General features: G+C 35.9%; 1 protein-coding gene across 1 annotated transcript; it reads left to right on the top strand.

Moving 5' to 3' along the window:
• Positions 1-10,415: 10,415 nt before the first annotated feature.
• Positions 10,416-22,327, top strand: SLC7A13 (solute carrier family 7 member 13; the record flags this gene model as incomplete). The annotated part of the gene is given in 8 exon segments (XM_081258413.1): positions 10,416-10,502; positions 10,506-11,026; positions 11,028-11,119; positions 14,913-15,044; positions 19,473-19,822; positions 19,826-19,834; positions 22,056-22,194; positions 22,197-22,327. Coding segments are annotated over 8 exon segments (1,461 nt in total).
• Positions 22,328-22,553: the final 226 nt, after the last annotated feature.

Raw genomic sequence — 22,553 nt, 5'->3', positions numbered from 1 at the left:
CTGTTTGTCCACATCCTTGCCACATCCTTGTTAATGTCAACATAACATGTTGTTAATGTCAGTCTGATTTATTAGAGCCATTCTGGTGGACGTGAAATGGTGCTTTTAATTTACATTTCCCTAATGGATGATATTGTTGAGCATCTTTTCATGTACCAATTTTTCTTCATCCATTCCTGTATCTTCTTTCATAAAGGACTGTTCACAAGTTTGACCATTTCTGATGGATTATCTTATTATTGAGTTGTCAGCATTCTTCATAGGTTCTGTGTATAAGTCCTTTATTGGGCATGTGTTTTGAAAATATTTGCTTCCTATCTATTGCTTGTCTTTTCATTTTCTTAATGATGCCTCTTGAAGTGCAAAGGTTTTAAACTTTGATGAGGTCCAATTAAATAATTTTTAAATTTTATGAATCATTCTTTTCGTCTTTCCCTAACACAAGGTCTTTCCCTAACACAAGATTTTCCTTTACATATTCTTCTAAAAGTTTTACTGGTTAACTTATTTATTTATGTTTTTATTATTTATTATAAATAAATGTTATTTATTTAACTTATTTATTTGTTAGAGTTAAAATCCTACATTCAAGTATATAATCCATTTTGAGTTAATTTTGTGTTTATTCTGAGATGAAGTCTACCTTTTTGTGTGTGGATCTAATGGTCCCAGCACCATTTGTTGAACAGACTATCCTTTCCCCACCCCCCACAGTGATTTGTTTTGGCATCTTTGTAAAACAAATCAGTTGACTGAAATATAAGGCTTTATTTCTGGGCTCTCAATTCTCTTCCATTAATCTGTGTACGGTTGACCTTAAACAACACAGCAGGTTAGGGCCACTGGCCCTCCTCACATTTGAAAATCCACATAGAACTTAGAGTCTGCCCTCTACACCCAAGGTTCCTTAACTGCAGTTCTACATCCGTGGATTCAACCAACTACAGATTGTGTAGTATTGTAGTACATACTGTTGAAAAAATCTGCATATAAGTGGACCCTCACAGTTCAAATCTGTGTTATTTAAGGGTCAATTATATTTACATGTCTATATGCCAATACCAGACTGTCTTGATTACTTTAGCTTTTATAGTTAGTTTTGAAATTAGGAAGTGGAAGTTCTTCAACGTTGTTCTTATTTTCAAAATTATTTTGGCTATTAGGTGTTTTGCATTTTCATATAAATTTTTGACTTTGTCAATTTCTATAAAAAGTTTTTTGATAGGGATTGTGTTGAATCTATAGATCAGTTTGGGAGAGAACTGCCATCTTAACAATATTGAGTCTTCTAATCCATAATCATAGAATGACTATTTATTTAGGTCTTTAATTTACTTCAGCAAAGTTTTATGATTTTTAGTGTATGCTTTGCACTTCTCTTGTTAAATATATTCGTAAGTATTTTATTCATTTTGGTGCTATTGTGAGTGAAATTTTATTCTTAGTTTTGCTCATGTATCAAAATACAATTGATTTTTGTAAATTGATGTTGTATCCAGCAAGCTTGTTGTATCTTTTTAAAAAAATTAATGGACTTTATTTTTTAGAGCAGTTTTAGATTTACAGAAAAATTTAGCAGAAAGTACAGAGAGTTCCCACATACCCCTCCCCCCCCACTCGCCTCTATCCCTTCTACACAGATTACTCTATTATTAACATCTTGTTAATACGTTATTTAATACTAAAAATTGGCTTGCCATGTGATCCAGCAATTGTTGGATCTACTGTAAGAAATACATTTGACGAGCCAATATTGATAAATTGTTATTAACTGAAGTCCATAGTTTATATTAGTGTTCACTCTATGTTGTATATCCTATGGGTTTTTGCAAATGCATCCACCATTACAGTGTCATACAAGTTGTTTCACTGCCCCCAAATTACCTGTGCAACACCTGTTCATTGATCCTTCCCTCCTTCCAAATCCTTGGAAGCCACTTGTCTTTTTACTGTCTCAGTAATTTTGCCTTTTCCAGAATGGCATTGCTGTGAAGTTAATAAACATTAAATTAGGTTTTGTTGAGTCCTGTGATGACAGATGGTGAGCTCTGGTTCAACAAATGACCACAAGGGAATTGAAATAGAGAAGTTTATTGCTCACAGGTCCTGGAGAAAGTACACAGCATATGTTGAGGGACCACGTGGGGAGGTCAAGGCATGGTGTAGGCAGAGAGAGTGACAGGATGTGGGATATGTGCCTTTATTAAGGTCCATGGGTGGAGTGCTTTGGGGTTTCCAGGCTAAGTCATATTGGTCAATTCAAACCAAAAAGAGTAGGGCTTTGATAAGCTCCCCAACTGTCTTATCTAAGGGGTACACAGGGGGAAGGCTCTGGGAGGAGGTGTGACTGTTTATCACAAGGGCTGTTGGGGAAGTCATACTGAGAACTTACATTTACTTGTGACTGCAGGCTGTTATCTGGGCAATGTTCTTGCATGAGGAGCTAATGCCAGTTTAAGACCCCTGCAAGTTTCTTGACCAAAAAAATGGATGCCAAGGCTGCAATACCATGGAGTAGCTTAGCTAAATTCTCAACAGTTGGAATCATGTATTATGTAGTGTTTTTGAATTGGTTTCTTTCACTTAGCAATATACATTTAAGGTTTCTCCATGTCTAATCAATTCTTTTAATTGCTGCATGGTTTTCCATTGTATACCACATAACAATACTCCGTTGATATACCACAGATGTTTATTCTTTCACCTCTAAAGGACATTTTGGTTGCCCTCAAGTTTTAGCTAAGTTATGAATAAAACTTCATGGGCAGGTTTTTGTGTGGAGATAAGATTTCAACTCATTTCGGTAAATACCAAGGAGTGCAATTGCTGGATCATATGGTAAGCCAATGTTCAGTTTTTAAAGAAACTGTCAAATTGTCTTCAATGTGGCTATACCATTTTTGCATCCTCACCAGCAATAAATGAGAGTTCTTTTTTTTTTTTTTTTTTTTTTTTTTGCAGTACGCAGGTCTCTCACTGTTGTGACCTCTCCCGTTGCGGAGCACAGGCTCCGGACACACAGGCTCAGCAGCCATGGCTCACGGGCCCAGCCGCTCCGCGGCATGTGGGATCTTCGCGGACCGGGGCATGAACCCGTGTTTCCTGCATCAGCAGGCAAACTCTCAACCACTGCGCCACCAGGGAAGCCCCATAAATGAGAGTTCTTATTGCCCAACATCCTTACTAGCATTTGATGCTGTCAGTGCTGTTGTCAGTGATTTCAGCCATTCTAACAGGTGTGTAGTGGTACTTTAATTTGCAATCCTCTCATGATATATGATGTGGAGCATCTCTTCATATGCTTATTTGCCATCTGTATATCTTATTTGATAAGGTATCTGATCAGTTCTTCTGCTCACTTTTTAATTGGGTTGTTTGCTTTCTTATTGCTAAGTTTTAAGAGTTCTATATTTTGGATATTTTGGTACCTTACCAGATATGTATTTTGCAAATATTTTCTTCCAGTCTGTGGTTAGTCTTTTCATTCTCTTAACAGTGTTTTTGCAGAGCCAAAGTTTTTAAATTAGGAAAAGTCCAATTTATCACATTTTTCTTTCATGGATTGTGTTTTTGGTGTTGTGTCTAAGAAGCCATCACTAAGCCAAAGGTCACCTAGGGTTTTTCTTACGTTGTCTTTAAGAGTTTTGTAGTTTTGTGTTTTATATCTAGGTCTATGATATATTTGGGTTAATTTTTATGAAATGTGTATGGTCTGTGTCTGAATTCTTTTTTTTTTTGCATTTGAATGTTTAGTTGTTTCAGCACCATTTGTTGAAAAGATTCTTTTTTCTCCATTGAATTGCCTTTGTTCCTTTGTCAAAGACTAGTTGACTGTATTTGCGTGGGTCTATTTCTGGGATCTCTGTTCTGCACCCTTGATCTATTTGTCTATTCTTTGGCCAATACCACACAGTCTTAATTGTTGTAGCTTCCTTCTGTTTTTGATTTCTAATTTAACTCTATTTGTATGACAAATCCATTTAAATTTATTAATATTTATTTCATGACTTAACGTATGATCTATCTTGGAAAATGTTCCATGTGTGGTTGAAAATAATGTATATTCTGCTGATGATGGGTGTTAAGTTAAGTGGGTTGATATTTTTTAAGTTGTATAAATTCTTTTTGATTTTTGTTCCAGTTCTTCTATCAATTTTTGAGAGCAACGATTTTTTTCAACTCTTTTTTTTTTCTTTTGGTCATGCTGTGCGGCTTGTGGGACCTTAGTTCCCCTATCAGAGATCGAAACCTGGCCCTCGGCAGTGAGAGCCCAGAGTCTTAACCACTGGACTACCAGGGAATTCCCGAGAGCAACTTTGTTGAATTTTCTGTTTTCACCTCTAATTCTGTCAATTTTAGTTTCATATATTTGGGACTCAGTTATTAGGTGCTTATAATTATTATTTGTTCTTGTAAGTCAATCCTTTTATTGCTATAAAATGTTTCTCCTATCTAGTAGCATTTTTTTAAGTCTATTTGTCTTTTATTAGTATAACCCCTCCAGCTCTTTCTTGGGTACCATTTGCATTATGTATCTTTTAACTTATTTGTGTCTTTGAATCTAAGTGTCTCCTATATACCATATATAATTGGATCATTAAAAAAAATTCCATCATGCCTGTCTCTGCATTTTGGATCAGAGCATTTAATTATTCACATTTAATGTAACTGCTGATAAGGTAGGATTTATGTTTGCAATTTTCCTGTTTGTTTTCTATATGTCTTTTTTATTCCTCTGTTCCTCCATTACTACCTTCTATTGTGTTAAATAGATATTTTCTAATGTACCATTTAAATTCTCTCTTTTTCTGTTTACTCTTTTTTAAAAGTTATTTTTTTTAGTGTTTGTCCTGAGGATTACATTTGGCTCCTTAACTTAAAGCAATCTAATTTAGATTAATATTAACTTAATTTCAGTAGCATACAGAACCTTTGTTCTAATGGAGAAGAATTTTGCTGCATTCCCTCTTTTTTCCTATGTGATATTATTGTTATATAAATTATATCTTTAAACATTATAAGACCATCAACACACATTTATATTAATTGCTTTATACAGTTGTCTTCTAAATCAGATAGAGGAAAAAAGTTTCAAAAATTGCATTTGTATTGTGTTTTATATTTATCTATGTAGTTATCTTCACTGATAATCTATTTCTTCATGTGGATTTGAGTTACCATCTAGCGTCTTTTCATTTGAGACTGAAAAATTCCCATTAGAGCTGGTAGTTGTGAATTCCCTCAGCATTTGTTTATCTTGGAATATCTTAATTTCTCTCACTATTTTGAGGAATAGTTTTGCTGAATATAGAATTCTTGATTGACAATCTTCCCCCCTCCACCCCCAGCACTTTGATTGTATCATTCCCCTGCCTCAATATTTTCTAATGAGAAGTTAGCATTAATCTTACTGAGAATTTCTTATACATTATGAGCATTTTTCTTTTGATGGTTTCAAGAATCTAAGTTTGATTATAATGTGCTAGGGTATGGACTTATTTAAGTTTATTCTATTTGGGGCTCATTGGTTTTTCATCAGTTTGAAAGGACACTAGTCATGCTGGATTAGGGCCCACCCTAATGACTTCATTTTAAATTGATTACCTCTGTAAAGACCCTATTTCCAAATATCATCACATTCTGAGGTACCAGGTATTGGGAATTAAACATGTCTTTTGGAGTAACACAATTCAACCCATAATATAAACTTTATAGAATTAGTCTAGGAAAGTGATTAAGCACATACATACACACACACATACACACACTAGCAGCAATAACAACAATAACAACAAACTTTGGGGAGGGGGGATCTGATTTTCAGAGTTGCCACATTCACATTATCTAAAATGTCCAGTTTCAAAAAATATTTTTGTGACTCATGAAGAAACAAGAAAAGCACAGAGGAAAAAGAACATATGAATACACAGGAAGAAAAGAGCATGTAACTGGAGTCTTGCACCTGCAAACCAAGAAATTCTGTGGATTGCCAGAAATCACTCAAATTTGGATGAGATGAGGAAGAATTCTCACCTAGAGATGCCAGAGATTGTGTGGCCCTGCTGAGATCTTGATTTTGAACTTCTAGCCTCCAGAACAATAAGACAATAAATTTCTGTTGTTTTAAGACACCTCGTTTTTGGCAGCCCTGATAAACAAATACAGTTTGTATTCCCTAGTGTGCAGCCATTGTATTCTCTACTAGGTGGGCTTAGTAGTCAGCTAATGACTGATCAGAGGTTCCCATAAATACTTGGGACCAATAAGCCTTCCAGTCTTTGCTAAGGAGCTCTCCGTGTGGGTTGAGGCACTCCTTTTATGCTCAGGCAAATTACTAGACTAACTTACACTTCATTTCCGGTTTTCACAGGGCCTCAGTGTCAGCCAGAGGTGAGAGCTTGGAGCCCTGTTAGGTCTTTCCTGGGCATTTATACAGCCCTGAATGTGCACATGGCCTTCTAGATATTTAAGAATATATAAGCTATTTCCAAAGGCCCTTCTGGACATTTCCTATTTTAGGCTGGAATTTTTTTCCCCTGAACTGGCATTGCTGCCTTAGGCTGTTGCTATGTTCAACAATTGTAGTTGATTGCTTGAGTTAAATACTCTGCTGAGAGGGATTTTTCCGAGCCCTGCATATGGGGTTTTTCAAGCAGCCAAGAGATAAGTCCAGTAAGAAGAATGTTCTGGAGATGGTGCTCTTGGAGGAGCTCCTGGTTTGCCCCTTTTCAGTGGCTGCAACACTGTTCATTTTTACAGCTACAATATGTCAGGGCTGCTGGTTTTCAAGACTAGTTCAGAGTTAGGGGAAGGAGGATGGGAACAGGCCAAATTTAAAAATCCACAAACTCAACTATTCTAATGGAAGTTCAGAAGTTTTTCTTGAATAAATTCTCCCTAGATTGAGGCAGGTCTTGGGTTAGTTTCTAAAGTACAGAAAAAGATGATTTTGACAAAATTTTCAGTATTTTGTTGCTTTTATGGAAGAGCAGACATATAGGGATCCTCAATCTGGCATTACTTATATTTTAAATCAGGGCTACAAAAAGTAGAATTAGACATTAAGAACATGAAGTAACACAGGATTGGAGGCTTATGAATTGGACAAGTTCCTTTACCTCTGTAAGCTTTTTATTGCATATCTGTACAATTGAGGTAATGATATACACTCAACAAGACTGACACCATTAGGTCTGCCTTCATGACAGATCTTCTCTTACAAGGGCAATTATAGAAAAAGAAAAATAATGATAAACAGAAAAAACACTGTAAACTCTTCAGGGTGGCATCTCGTTGCAAAATTTAGTCTTTTGAAATGTCTCTTCTCTGCTGTTCCCAATCTTCTATTTCTTAAGTCATGTGTGAAAAGACATGGGCATGGCAGTTTCTCATTTAGCTTTGCAGAGTTTCTGTCTAAGGACTGAGCTCACCTACATGCTATGTGGAAGATAATTCTCTGGGCACTGGAGGTGCTGTGCCAGTGAGCCTAATATTGGATGACTTACACATTCTCCCCTTTGATGGAATAGCCTCACATAGAATCTTCAAGAATACCCCCCTTAAAGTAGGGGTCCCATTTCAAAGAGTGTTTCCCCTGAGTTTGGAGAATCTCTGATAGTCCTGAGAAAGCCAGAAATGCGGGTTGATATTCCAGCCCAAGTTTCTTGTTTTACACTCTTAGTTTTCAGTGTCACATTCATACCTGAATACTATTAAACTCCAGGGATGCATGAAATGCCATAGCCTTTTGCTCTCTGTATCAATTAGAGCAGCAGAACCACTAGGAAATTGTATCTACATCTATTTCTATATCTATGTGTAGATCTATCTATATCTATTTATCTTTATTTCTTTATCTGAATCTCTATTTCTATCTCTATCTATAAAAACTAAAAGGATTTGCTTAGAGATTGACCTTATGTAATTGTGGGAGCTGATTAAGTAGTCTCTATTAAGGGTGTTGTCCTCAAGTCTGCTGCTGGGAAGTTGAAGTTCAAGTCATCCAGAAGGGGTGATGCATGTAAAAGTGAAGGAAAACAAGAACAAGCTGGAGCCTACAAAGATGAACTGAAATCTGCCAGTTTTTATTACCACTAACCTTGATGGTGTGGACATCTTGTAGAAGTTGGGGCCCTTCTTGGTGGAACTAAACACATACCAGACCCAGAAGTTGAGCAGCTGAAGGAGGATCTTGGTGAAGGTGGAAGAGTTACAGGCTTACCGTCTCATGCTAGAGAGATAAGCCAGCAGATATATGACAATTACAGCAAAGGGGTGGGCCATCATGTATAACACAATGCATATTGTAAAAGAAAAATTGCCGAGAATGCTGGTTACAAATGGCAAGGCAGATTTTATTTGAGCTACTGCCATAGGGGAAAGGGACTTCAGTCTAGAAATGAACTTGACACCAAATACAGCAAAGACACCTGGGAATTTATAGCCATGGGCAGAGTGAGGGAGTCAGTGAATGGAGAAGGACTAAAAGGAACTTGATTAGATAGCAAGGGTGTGGGTATTCTTGCTAAACTGTGCTGAGCAGGCCGTGGATGAAGGCTCAAACGAGCCTGATTTAAGTTTGGTTAAGGAGGGCTTCCTTGTCAGTGTGAAACATCAAAGTGACTGCTGCTTCGCTTCTGCTTTCTAAATCTTACACAAGAATCTTCCTTATGGTCCATTCTAACTGAGAAATTTGGGAAATGTAGTTTAGCATAACCAAATGTGTAGTTCATACACTACAAAGCTACCACACTGCTATTTGGGAGCCATAGTTCTGTCTCTATTCTTATCTTCCTGCTGTGAAATCCAAGGCATGGGTCGTGGATTCACTCACTGTCTCTCCTGAAAATAGGTAGGTGGGAGATTGATTGACAGGACATTGGCTAACTCTGCCCCCTGCTTCTACTTTGTTTGTTTTTTTCCATGAGTTAAATTATATTTTACCCTCTTTTAAAATATTTTATTGTGATAAGTACCTAACATGGGATCTATCCTCTTAAATTTTCAGTGTACGTTATTGTTGACTGTAGTTATAATGTTGTACATCTCTAGAGCTTACTCATAGCTGAAATTTTATGACTGTTAATTAACAACTACTCATTTCCCCCCTGGACTCAGCCCCTGGTAACCACCATTCCAGTCTTTGACTTTATGAATTTGACTATTTTAGGTATCTCGTATAAGTGGAATCATGCAATACTTGTCTTTCTGTGTGTGGCTCATTTCACATACTGTATTTCTATTTTAAGGTGAGCTTTCTGGTCTCCTTCCCTCACTCCTAGGTCCTTCTCTCTGGGATAGGATGGGAGGCATGCTTTCATTTGGGTAGTGAACTCGCTCATGTTTATTTGGATCTGTACAATATTATTACTGGACTTTCTGGCGGATCAGATGCAATCTGCAGAAAATAGCCAGTTTACCCACAACCAAAGCAAAAACATAAACAATTTCATTTTCATTTACTCGTAAAGGATAATTTGGAAATAATTTACTTCTGAGACAGGGGGTGTGCTCCAAGCTTATGAGGCTTTAGAAATGCTCAGGACAACACTTTGCATTGTAGAGTCAACATATATAAGAGCTATTAAGGCTCAGACCTTGCTCAGATGATCAGGATCCTCTTTCCTTCTGTCCATGGGGGTCAGGCCTCATCCTATACTTCCTGTCCACATCTTTCTGCGTGTGACCCAGGAAACCAGAATGCTGGCTGTTTAGGGGACAGGCTTATGTTGCAGGGCCTTTCACTCCCTCATCTTGTTAATTGGTTTCCATGAATTGATTAAAGGTAAATACTTGGTTTCTTGAAAGCTTGATGGTAAAAAATGGGAGGAAGAGGGAGTAGAGTAAGTGAGAGGATAGTAACTGAGCTAATTCCTCAGTGTTCATGGGAGGAAGTCAACGGACACTTTCTTAAGTAGAGATATTTAAGAATAAAAGTATTTTCATACTGTTTAGAGTTGTGGAAGCAACCACCAAAAAGAACCCAAACCATATATACTTTTAAATGGTTGTTTCCAGAGAAAAGAACTGGGAATATGTTTGGGAAGGAGTGAAGTAGAGCAGGAAACCCCTGCTTTTTGCTGCAATACCCTGTCTTATTGAACTCCTTTTTTTCCATCTGAATGTATTATTTTGATAATAATTTAAAAAAACAAGTCAAACTTAAACCCTTCCAAGTAATCTTACATTATTTCACTTGGATGCATCACATATATTTTGTTAATGATTGAACATAGGCTATATTTAACAATGGTGTAAAAACGGGGCAGCACTCTTTTATTTCAGAGAATCCATGAACATCCTTTCCAGCAACATAGGCAAGAAATAAATAAAATTTATTTATAAAATTTATAAAATTTATAAAATTTAATTATAAAATTTATTTATAAATAAAATTTTAAAATTCTTCAATTACAATGGATGCAGAGAGGAAGATACAGCTCAAGAGCGTATTTGGATATTCCTGGGGCACAAGTTTTTTAATTAATATAATTAAATATAATTAATATAATTATGTTAATATAATTGGAGCAGGCATTTTTGTGGCCACCAAAGGGGTATTGAAGTACTCGTGCATGAACGTGGGGCTCTCCCTGTGCGTCTGGGCTGGTTGTGCCTTATTGTCCATTATGACCTCTCTCTGCTCCACAGAGATAGGTATAACCTTCCCATGCTGTGGAGCTCACTACTATTGTCTCAAGGAATGTTTTGGCAACTTGATCTCTTTCCTGAACCTCTGGATAACCTTGTTTCTGGGGCCAGGGCTAGCTGCCAGTCAAGCTCCGCTCCTCACTGGGTACAGCATCCAGCCTTTTTATCCCAGCTTCTCTGCTCCAAAGCTGCCAAAGAAATGTCTGGCCCTGGCCATATTGTGGATTTTGGGAATCCTGAATTTTCGTGGTGTGAAAGAGGTGACTTGGCTTCAGATATCCAGCACCGTGCTGAAAATGGCCATACTCGGCCTTATTTCCCTAAGTGGAGTAGTGTTGCTGGTGAGAGGGAGGAAGCAGAATCTAGAACTCCTTCGGTGCTGAGTTTCCAGAAGCCTCCCAGTTTACAGAAGCTGTCTTCCAAGGATATTTTTCATATTCAGGTGGAGGATACTCTATGTATATAGCAGGTAACCAACAATACCTTGAGAAGAGAAATCTCAAGCCATGACTTACTGCATGCCATGTGAAATGCACATCTTTTATTATATTTTGTGTTTCATTTAAAATAAATGATTCAATCTATTTTTTCTTCCTTATTATTTTCTAAATCAGATCAAGATATGCCAGCTCTGCACTTATCACCTACTCTTAATTTTTTCCACAGTTATTCCAAAGTATTTATTTTCTTGAATAACTTCTCTTTTTCAGCTTTCTATTCCGGGACCACAGATATAGGATCTCCATGTAAACCTAGTTTTTATTCTATTAATGGATGAATTCTGGGGTTGTGGAAACACTCCCCTTCCATGAAACTGTGAATCCAAGAATAATCCAATGCAGACTATTTTTGTGTTATGGGTGGGTGTGACACACCCAGGCTCTTAAGTATTTTTAAAAAGAATAGAATCATAGAAATCCTTGATTGCTCTAAGGCTGGACTTAATACTCTTCCCTTCAATGTCAGGACAAAAGTTTTCTCTCCACTTTCAAAGTCAGTCTCTTTCCTTGAACTCTACCTGTATCCTTTCCCTCTCACCTCCTCAGGAAACTTGCACACTTATTTCATGTTTCTCAAAGTCAACCATTTTATCAGTTTTTTTCTTTGACATTTAAACATGAAGCAGACGCTCTACTATTGAACAAATTTTTCCTTTAATCTTAGTACCCCCTGTAGTGACTGATGTGTCCATCATTCATTAAATCACTCGATCAGCAGATATTTTTTAAACACCGACTATTTTTAAAGTCCTGTATTAGAGCCTGAAGATGAGTAAGATGTAGTCTTTACCCCAAAAAGGCTTATAGTCTAGTAGAAGTGGCAATACCTAGATTTTGGCCTGACTTCTGCCACTTACTAGGTTGGCAAGTATCTTTAACTCTCTGGACTTACTTTTTTTTTCTCCTTCATTTGAAAAATGGGCATTATCGCTTAAAATCACTATAATTCTGTGCCTTATGAGCAAATAATGGCATGATAGTATTTAATAAGTGGCTACAAGGGGAAAATATAATTACTATGGAAATTCAGTGGAAGATAAAATCACCTTTTGCTGTGTCATCAAGTGGAAAGGTAGCAATTTTCATTGAATCCAAAAAATTCTAGCAGTAGAAAAATCTGAGTGAGAGACTAGAAGTGTGCAGGTGTGTATAAGACACGGCACACAATCTTGGGTGACTGCAAAAATGCTTTCCATCTGATGGGCTTGATGATAGACACGATTGTTAAGCCAAGCACCTAGAGAGAGGTAGAACAAGATGGCATAGGACTGGAGACAGATGACTGGAGAATGTCAACTTTTAGGCAGTAGGTGGAGAAAGAGGATCTGCTGAAGAAGCCAGGGGAAGTTTAGAGAACTATGAAAGAAAATCACCATGTTTCCAAAAGGGGGTGAAATCAACATGGTGAAATGCTTCAGAAATTGAAGAGTGTGAGAACAGATCAGAAAAAATTTTAAGAGGTCATTGGTGAATTTTGAGCATGAGAGGAAATTTGGCTTTGAATTTAAAAGTGAAGTACTGAGAAAAGAAAGCTATAAGAGATTAGTCTTTTATGAGTAAATGGGTCACTGCAATTTGAGAGGCTAGCATAATGAGAAAAATTTTCTTTTTCTCTCTCTCTCATTTTGTCTCTCTCTCTTTTAAGGATAGAAGAGATATCTTTGGCGTCTATCTGTGCCAATTTCATCTTGTTCCATTGCCAAAGATGTTTCATTGCTAGATGACTTTGCTGAAAACAAATTAAGAAAATTTGCTAACTTATCAATTATTACAGAATTCTTGAAAACCAGCTAGCAGTAAACAAAAGCTGAAGGAATTTCAGTGTATGCTGGGATTGTTAATTCACTTAATAAATTTTAAGTATAACTAACTTCTAAGTAACACTTTTACCAGTAAAATAATAATTTGTAGGCAGCTGACTTTGCCTACCATAGGAACAGCCATCTTTTAAGTTCAAAACCAAGGATATTCACTACCTGTCTAGCTATTATATTGTATATTATATTGTATTATATTCCTATATCCTCCGTAACAATCTAATACATAATGAGAAAGAGCAAAAGGCCCAGAGGAAAGTACAGGTAATCATAAAAAGTAGCCCTTCTGCTTGCCCAAAAGCTTTAACTAATAACCGTAGTCATTAATAACTTATTAAGTGCTAGGCATTTGATTGGAATTTTATTGTCTCTGTATTTTCCATTTCCCCGATATACAGGTAAGGAAATTGAAATCTTGACAGGCAATACATTGTCCAGAAGCCCATAAATAGTTAAGTGGTTCAGGCAGCATTTAAATGAGAGTTTCCTAATTCTTTACCCATCAAGTACTTAATCAGCTCATATTTGTGTATGCCACGGGCATTACATTCAACCTTTGGGCAGATGCAGATGGAAGGAATCTGACATTTGTCAAAGGACAAATATTTATTAGTCAGAGGGATTTAGCTTTAAGTAACAGAAACCCACACACATTAGCTTAAACTAGCAAAGGGGAACTTGCTGCAAGAATAATGCTGTATTTCAAGGAAGACCTGAGCAACCAGTCTTCAGGAACAACAGGAATTAGGGAAGCTCTAGAACTTAAAAACTAGAGATATTAGCTGGATTTTTGTGCTTCCATTACGTGCTTCTTTCCTGATTCTCTCAGTTTTGTTGACATATAGTTCAAATTCTTGAAAGAAATCTTCTCGTGTACTGGCAATGATTGGCTTCCAGTGAGTCAGAGGTCTGTGCTTGGTCCTATTACCTATTACCGGGGCACAGAATCACATTGTGTACACATAGTTATAATGTTCAATTCTTTATGTCAGGGATAATTCTCAGAGAACGGTGAGACTGGGGAAAATGGTGTCACAAATGGGACAATACTTGAGAATAAGACTATCCTGGAAAATCATTATATATGATGCTAAATCACAACGTCTTTTCTGCACTTATTATTGGCATAAAGGGAAGGTAAAGAGACTACAGGGAGAGAGTATTTATGACGGACTCATTTACTCTTTTCACAAATGCTATGAGAATGTGTAATAGGACAATTTTGTTAGACTAGGAGATTTTTAGCTCCTATTTTCCCAGAAGGAGTTATGATTGCTGAAGGAAGGGTAAGTGTCAACTAGGCAACTAGAAAAGGAAAGAACATTCCACGTGAGAGAATGGGCTGAGGGCAACAAGGAGCACGACACTTTTGAGAAACTGAGAGAAGACCAGTGTGCATGTAACACGGAGAGCAAAGGGGATCATCAACTTGTCATATACTGTATTCTCACAGCCCTTTCTCTCTTTTCACATGGACGCTTACCACAGTCACTATTTTAACTTTTCTTTAGGTGATTATTGAATTAATCATAGGTCCTCTTCTTAATGTTTTCATGTTTGTTTTTGCTCACCACTGTATTCCCACTACTTAAACTCATTACCTAGTACCTAACAAAGGAGACTGAAGACACAGGTAGACTCTGAACCTACAGGGTCTTAGGGGCTAAGCTTTCATTTTCATTCTTGTGCATTTCTTCAGAAATTTTACCATCTATGGGGGAAATGAAAACATTAACCCCCTTTTTTTTTTCATTTATCACCAAGCTCTGAAGGGAGGTGTATGTGTAGCAGTTCCTACTGTGTGCGTGCATGCACGTGTGGTGGTGGTGGTGGCTGGGGTGGATAGGAAGAGTCCAGCCTAACACTTGATACATGAAGCAATTTTAAAGGTTAATTTAAGGCATAAGTTTTACCAGTTGTGATTTTGCTCTTTTGCATGTTATAGGGGAGCTGAAGCAACCCAGGAAGACAATTCTAAAATGCATATTTACTGCATTCCCTCTGGTGATTATTGTTTATTTACTGGTTAACATTTCCTACCTGACTGTTCTGACACCCAAGGAAATTCTCTCTTCAGGTTTGTACGTAAATAACTAAGGCAATAAATAATAATAATAAGGACAGTTCTGGTCCTTTTAGCATATGTAAGTATCATTTTACCAGTTGAGACTGCTGTTTGCTTTTCATTATTTTATAGAGTCAACTTGTAATTTTTGAAAATAACAGAGGGGCCAAAGAGCATGATTTGGCTTAGAAATGAGTTTCACATTTAAGCATGGTAATGTGTTTTCTGATAACATGGAAAAGTATATATAATGATGGCATATGGTGCAGACTGGGTTCAAAATGTTAGTATTCCTTTCATGATCTCTTCTCACCAGAGTGACACTGTGTAATCAGTGCTTATAATATATATAATACATATATTATATCTACTAAAAATTTCACAACATGAATTTTCCAAATATTCTTCTAGGTGAAGTAAAGAATGATAAACTTGAAATGTAGGACATTAGCAGTTAAAAGAATAGATGTTAATGGTCAAGTGATATACATTGTTAATATGATTAATATGTAATATAATGTTGTTATTTACCATAAATAACTCTAAAATTTATAGTGGCAAAGGGCCCTGAACATATTGGAAATTTGACTAAAAGATAACTAGTTTAGGGCCCTAGTTGTAGAATAAAAAATGAAAGAATAGGAAAATCTTAAGGAAATAAACATACATTTAAAAGTGAGTAACAGATTCAAGGAATAAAAGGAAATTTGGAAAGAAACGAGGAACAGGAAATATGAAAGACCAGCAATTTCCTCAAATCAGCATTAAACGTTGAGTTATCAGCCAGTACTTTTGGGACTAATGTCTTTTGAGTAGCTATTACTGTTTTGGTAAATCTTTGGGGCACTGGAAATAAATCTAAGGGAGGTTTAATATAAAAGTCCTAACACACTTTGCCTCAATTCTTGTGTTACTGCCATGTAGGAAGCTGTCATATGCATGGTATCAGTGTTGATTCATAGTGGTCTAGCTCTGTTAGGGAGCTGTACACTAGAAATAGTCAAGATTCTGAGTATTTGTGGGAACAAACCAATTGCTAAATTGGACAAAGACAAGTAATGATTTATTAATTACTTTGATTATGTAGAAAATAAATTTATGAAACTAGGTACAGATGTGGTCTGGGCTGTTGGTCAGCTGGCTCAGCCGTAATGGCTCACTGAAGCTGGCATCTGTTTTGGCCAGTGCTCTGGCCATACTCGTTGTTAAAAATGATGAATATCTCTTCTGGTGTGTCATAACAGTAGCAGCATTTTTGTGGGCGGTATACTAGTTTTGGCATGTATGGAAGACACATGAAGTGTTTTGACTATAATTGATACAACTCTTTTAGACATATCATCCTTAGATCTTGTTTAAGTTCTGAAATAATATTTTTGATTTCAAATATTTACCTTTTATTATATTATGAACTTACGTTAAGGAAATAATCAGAGCTATACATGAAAAATGTATGTACAGGGACAATCATCATAGCATTACCTATGAGAGCAAAAAATTAAGGACCACCAAAATATCCAATAAATTTGAAATAAATAAATAATTTATAGAAATGTATATAATAGACCATCCTGAGATTTTTCAAGATCATATTTTTGAAGAATACTTAAAGTAAAAAGACTGTTTATAATGTAAAAATGAGAGCAAAGGCAGGATCTACATTACAATATAAAACACAAAGTATCAATAACTAATTAATAATGACCTGTTGGAATGATATTGATAAACAAATGATTTTTGTTTATTCTTTACTAAATTTTCCAAATATTCTTTAATGAACGGCAAAATTTATATAGTAGGAGAAAAAATTATAAGCAAAAGAAATGGATTCTTAAATTAAGGAATTTTAAGGATTAAGGAGTGAATGTTTTCAGACAAATGGGTATATTTAAAAGACATGACAAGCTGCAAAGGGATATAGAGCATCTAGGATGTGTGTGTTTTTCTTAGAAGAAAAAATAGAGTAAGTTCTACAGCACAGTGGGGGAAGCCTGTCCCTCTAGAATGAGGTTTGTGGAAATGTCATAGTGAGGAGCACAGGTTCCTGGCTTTTTCAGTCTGAGGATTTCAAAGTTCCTGAAAGCCCTGCTAACACACCATTGACAGGGTTGCTCCCACTTGGTGTTCTTGAGGGTTTTGTGTCCTACTTGAAACTAGAGACTATTGGCATAGGAAAAGATAATCCAAAAGAGTAAGTACATTGTCTGGGAGCAGAGGCTAAGAAGGTTTCTTTGACCAGAAGCAGCCTGCAGATAGCTGGTCAACCAGGCGTGATTAAATACTTTGAGAGGAAACTGAAAATGTTAGAATCACTTACTAACAAATTGGTACAATCATTTTTGGAGGGTAATTTTGTAAAACCTAGCTTATTTTAAAAAGTATGTACCATTTGACTCACAAATCCCACTTCTAAGAATTTACTCTCAGAGGAGAAGTGCACCAACACCTGGGGCACAAGTGTGTTCATTAAAGAACATTTTTAATTAGTAAAAAATTGAAAACAACCTAAAAATCCACCAATATGGAAATAGTAAATAATTTAAGTTGCAGTTATATAATGGAATACTGAAAAATTTTAAAGATAATTAGATGGATGTATATGTATTAATATGATCAATATATATTTGAAGGTGAAAAAAGTAAGATTAACCATGCAGGAGCACACACATATACACACACACACAAATACATATATGTACACATATACATACCTCTCACAGATACTTATATATGCATAGAAAATTTATGAAAGAATATCAGAAAAGATGTTAACAGTAGTTACTTCTGGGGTGTATGATTGAAGGATTGGCAAAGAAAGGGACACATTTTTACTTTATGTGTTTTAGAGTTATTTATTTTACTTTTTATCAAAAACATATATAATATAATTTTTTAAAGAAAATAAATGACATAAGAGAAGGAATGAAAAAGAAAAAAAAATCACTTGTAAGATAGAGATAAAGATTATGCAGCAGAGCTGAACTAGAACCTCCTCTAATTATAACCAACCAGGTTTGAAAAGGATGGGAAATCAAAGGAGAACAAGGGCTTCACTACTGGAAAGAAGTATTTCTGAAATGTGTCTGAAAATGGAAAATGTGTGGAGGTATGACTGTTCAGGAGGAATAACCAACAATACCTTATTTAAAATAAATATTAAGTGAGGCAGGAGACATTTTAAAACAAGACCCAATATTATAGAATAGCATTAAAGAGAATAGTGAAAAGAGCACTTGAGGCTATTTGAAAGGGCTTTAAAAAATAGACTTTAAGGAACAGGAACCACTGATGATATTTCAATTTCATCATATTGAAAAAAAATTTACTGTTTGTTATAAGCCAGTATGTTGACGTGCTGGAGGCTCCCCTGGAAAACAACTTTGCCATAACCCTGGAGGACCCCTACCCCCAGGGACACAAGATCGTGTTGCACTCTTTCCACTGAAAAACTGAGAATTTTTTTTCTGAGTCTGAATGATCTATCCTAGCTTATATATCCTACATAATATGAATTGGATTCAGATAGATTCACATAGATTGTGGATAATTGTTTTCACTGATGCCTTTTATATCTACTGACTTATACTGAATTAGCGTTCATAAGATCTCCTCACTTTTATGTAAAAAAATCACAATATTCTCTAAAGATTGGTCAATACCAAGGTTTCTCAATCTTAGCACTAGACATTTTGGACCATATCATTTTTTGTTGTTTTGTCCCATGCATTGTAGGATATTTAGCAGCATCCTTGGCCTCTACCCACTAGATGACAGCAGTAACCTCCTACCTCCTCAGTTGTGACAACCAAAAATGTCTCCAGACTTTGTCAAATGACCCCTGAGGAGCAAAACCATCTCCCCTGAGAGCCCCTGATCTATAGTTTAGGCTAGTGCCCAAATGTCATAAGTATTTTAATCTGTGTGTAATATATTTTCCCTGTCCATATGGTTTATTTTTATTTCTGTTAAGTATTTCAAATTGCACCATGATATGGGAACTTTGTGAGTCTCATTCCTGTGTCAGCAGCATTGCACCATGCTTTTTTTTCACTCTGACTGTAATTATCAGCACTCTGTAAACTAGTTTTAGTTTAAGCACTCACTCAATCATCCATTCAACAAAATCAATTTATTTCACAAGTATCATTGAAAATTTACTCTATGTCTGTCACTGAATGAAGTACTAGTTTTATAGAAAGGAAATGATCTTTGCCCTCAAGAAGTGAAATTCCTTGTCTATTGGGGAAGACACATAAAATAATAACTGGTTTGACAGAGCTAAAATGGACACATGTATAAGGAAATGAAGTGTGAAATGAAATGAAATTCAAATTTTTAATGACTTTTTAAACGTCCTGCTTTTATTTAAAAATAATTTTTAAAGTTTTATCATTCTCTTTTTAAATACATTTTCTTTTGTGTGTTCTGGTTTTTCTGCAGATGCTTTGGCTATCACATGGACTGATAGAGTTATCCCCTCATTAACGTGGGTTATTCCTTTTGGTATTTCTGCCTCATTATTTAGCAACCTTCTGATTAATGTATTTGAATCGTCAAGAGTAATATACATTGCAGGCCAAGAGGGCCAGCTGCCTTTGTTGTTTAACATGCTTAATATTTACTCCTCTCCATTTATGTCTGTGCTACTACTTGTCATTATGGCGTCCATTGCGGTTGTCTTGACAAACCTAATTGATTTGATAAACTCTCTTTATATTGTAGTTTCTATTTGGTTTGCTTTATCAATGACAGGAATACTAAAACTGAGATACCAAAAGCCCAATCTACCTTGACCTTATAAGGTAAAAGTGAGTTTTCGAATTTTTTTCTGTGTGAAATCAAAGATACTGGGTGTAAATTTATTGGAAGACTATATTCAGAATGTCTACAAGTAGATCTTTTTATTACTAACAAACTGTGAAGCATGTACAGATAATTTGGTCTTAGTTTTAATTTTTATTGGGTAGATTTTACTCAATATAAAATCTCTCAGGTTCTGTTCGGTTTATTAGAGAGAAGGATAGTCCTCTGGACTGTCAGACAAATCATTATGAGTCTTTTCAGCAGAGATTACTTTGTTTAGTTCTGTAGCTAGCTACCACTGCATACCAGTATCTTCCACAGTGAGGGTCAGATTTTGCAGGTGGGAAATAAGAAGAGGCAAGTGCTGCTGTGGGGTCACAAGTTATAACATCTCCTGTCCTGAAATGTCAGCTTAACTTGATCACCAACAAATTCCATCCTTTCAATTCTACTTACATTTAAACTTACTTTCAGTCTGGATGAGGAAGAGTTTCACAGGAGTGCTCTTTAATCATAGAAAAGGAAAGAAGAAAAAACTGGACAGCATAAGGAAACTGTTGGAGAAATGTGGCCTGATGCTTTGGTTATCAGAATAGTAAAACAGGCTTGGTTGGCTCAGCATCATGTTAAAACCTTTGCTTGGATTATCAAAATTATTTCTCTCAGTAATACAGAAGATGGATACTAGTGTTATCCCCATTTTACAGATAAGGAAATAGATCTATAAAACTTGTCACTTGCCCAAGGTCACACAGCATGGAGTGGAGCCAAGATTCAAATCTAGGCAGTCTCTTTAGGATGTTTGTCTCTCACTAAGTGCAAAATATAAGAAAGAACTCCGGGAGGAAGCAACATTCTAATCATCAGCTTTGGTTGACTTACAACCATCTTTTCTTTTCAGTTCCTTCTACTTCCATCCAGCCATCTCCTAATTATATCAATTATTGAGAAGCCACTATGATTTGAGTACCTTGCTAGGTATTCTGGGTGCAGAAAGGAATAATACTTGGCTTCTGCATTCAGGCAGACTATAATCTATCTAGACAGTCAGATGAACCAAAACCATAGTATGATCATTGCTACGTGGTGGCCTCCAGAGTATGCTCAGAGAGTACATAGGGAAGGGGAATCTTGTTTTTTAATGGCCGATCCTCAGGGTCTTCAGACCTAAAATGGGAATAAATAATGCTTACCTCCTAAGAATGTGGGATGTATTAAATGAGTTAAGGCATGCAAACAATACAGAGCCACATTGATAGTTATTATTATTTATATTATTATTTGATATTCATTTGCATCAAAAAAGAAGGCAAGAGTAACCACAGCGTAAGTGGTTGAAATTTGTCTCTAATGCCCACGTGAATGCTCTTCTCTCATCTCTCAGTTTTTGGATAACTGATAGTAAGCTCTGAGATGATAGGTTATCTTTCTCAGGGGTATTTTACCAATTCAAAGGAGTTTCTTAATGATTTAAACCCCAAATGAATGACCCTCTAATTAAAGGGTTTAATAAATTGTGACTAGCTGTGTTATACTTTGGAGGTACAGATTCATATCTATCTCTTAAATACATTGCAAAAGTGACTGGCTACTGAATTTTCTCCCTAGGTAGGGTAATGTTTGGTGCAAAACACTTGAAATCCTAACGCAAAGCAAGTGTCAAGGATAGGGATTCAAGGTTTTTGGCAAAAACAGAAGCCAAAAAAAATCCACAAAAAAATAAGGAGAGTTGTTTTGGCCAAAGTTTTTATTTTGATTTGTTTTGTTTTTAATATACTGAGCCTACAAAGCCATAATATTTACCTGTCAATATCTACTTGAGTAACAGAGGGTCTGAGGATACTCTGTGTTATTGACATGAATTTCCTACTGCCTTGAGATATTTTTCTGGGAAAATTGTTTTGACTTCCTTTGGGCCTTAGGAACTCCCTCTTAAAGAACTCATGCCTTCTAGACCAGAAGATGTTTATCCTACCGGCAAATGGTCATGATTATTTTCACTCACGAACAGTCAAATGCTAGATGTTCATTCCCTACAGCCAACACCCTAACAATAAGAATTTTCAACATCTTAAATAGTAAGCCAGGTTTATCTAAACTCATGGATAATTTAACCCATTTTTTATCAGTAGCTTATATCTTATTTTTTGTTTACATAAATACGTAAGTACCTTAAATGGGTTTTCATATCTAATTAAAAAATTTTTTTGCTCTTTTCAGGGGTTTTTGGAATTTGTATTGGTAGCAATAGCCATCAGCCTGTGCTTGGTTTTGATACCTTTGGTGAAGTCTCCACATATGTATTATATCTATGTGTGTCTCTTTATTCTCAGTGGACTTCTGTTTTATATACCTTTAATATATTTAAATTGAGGTTGCTTTGGTTTGAGAAGATGACGTGTTATTTACAATTGCTGTTTAATATTTGCATCCCTGAAGTGTCTGATGAACAGATGTCAGAAGTAGAAGTAGGAACTGTGAAAAATAAATAGCCTTCTAAAAACACACCAAGTTGCAAATAAAGATTAAGCACATAATGGAACATTAATGATAAAGTACCTATGGTAACTTTCTTTCTCAAAGGAGATAATATATATAGAAGTACACAGGACAGTACCTATCTTTAAAAATCACACAGAAATTGTTATGTGTAATGACACACATTTTGTTTTGCAAAAAGCTTAAGTCTTGGTTTGCATTGATATATTGATGATGTCT

This window comes from Mesoplodon bidens (genome assembly GCF_964165515.1).
Source record: "Mesoplodon bidens genome assembly, chromosome: 16".
In the NCBI taxonomy this organism is placed as follows: Eukaryota; Metazoa; Chordata; class Mammalia; order Artiodactyla; family Ziphiidae; genus Mesoplodon; species Mesoplodon bidens.
This window is presented reverse-complemented; position numbering and strand designations above follow the sequence as displayed.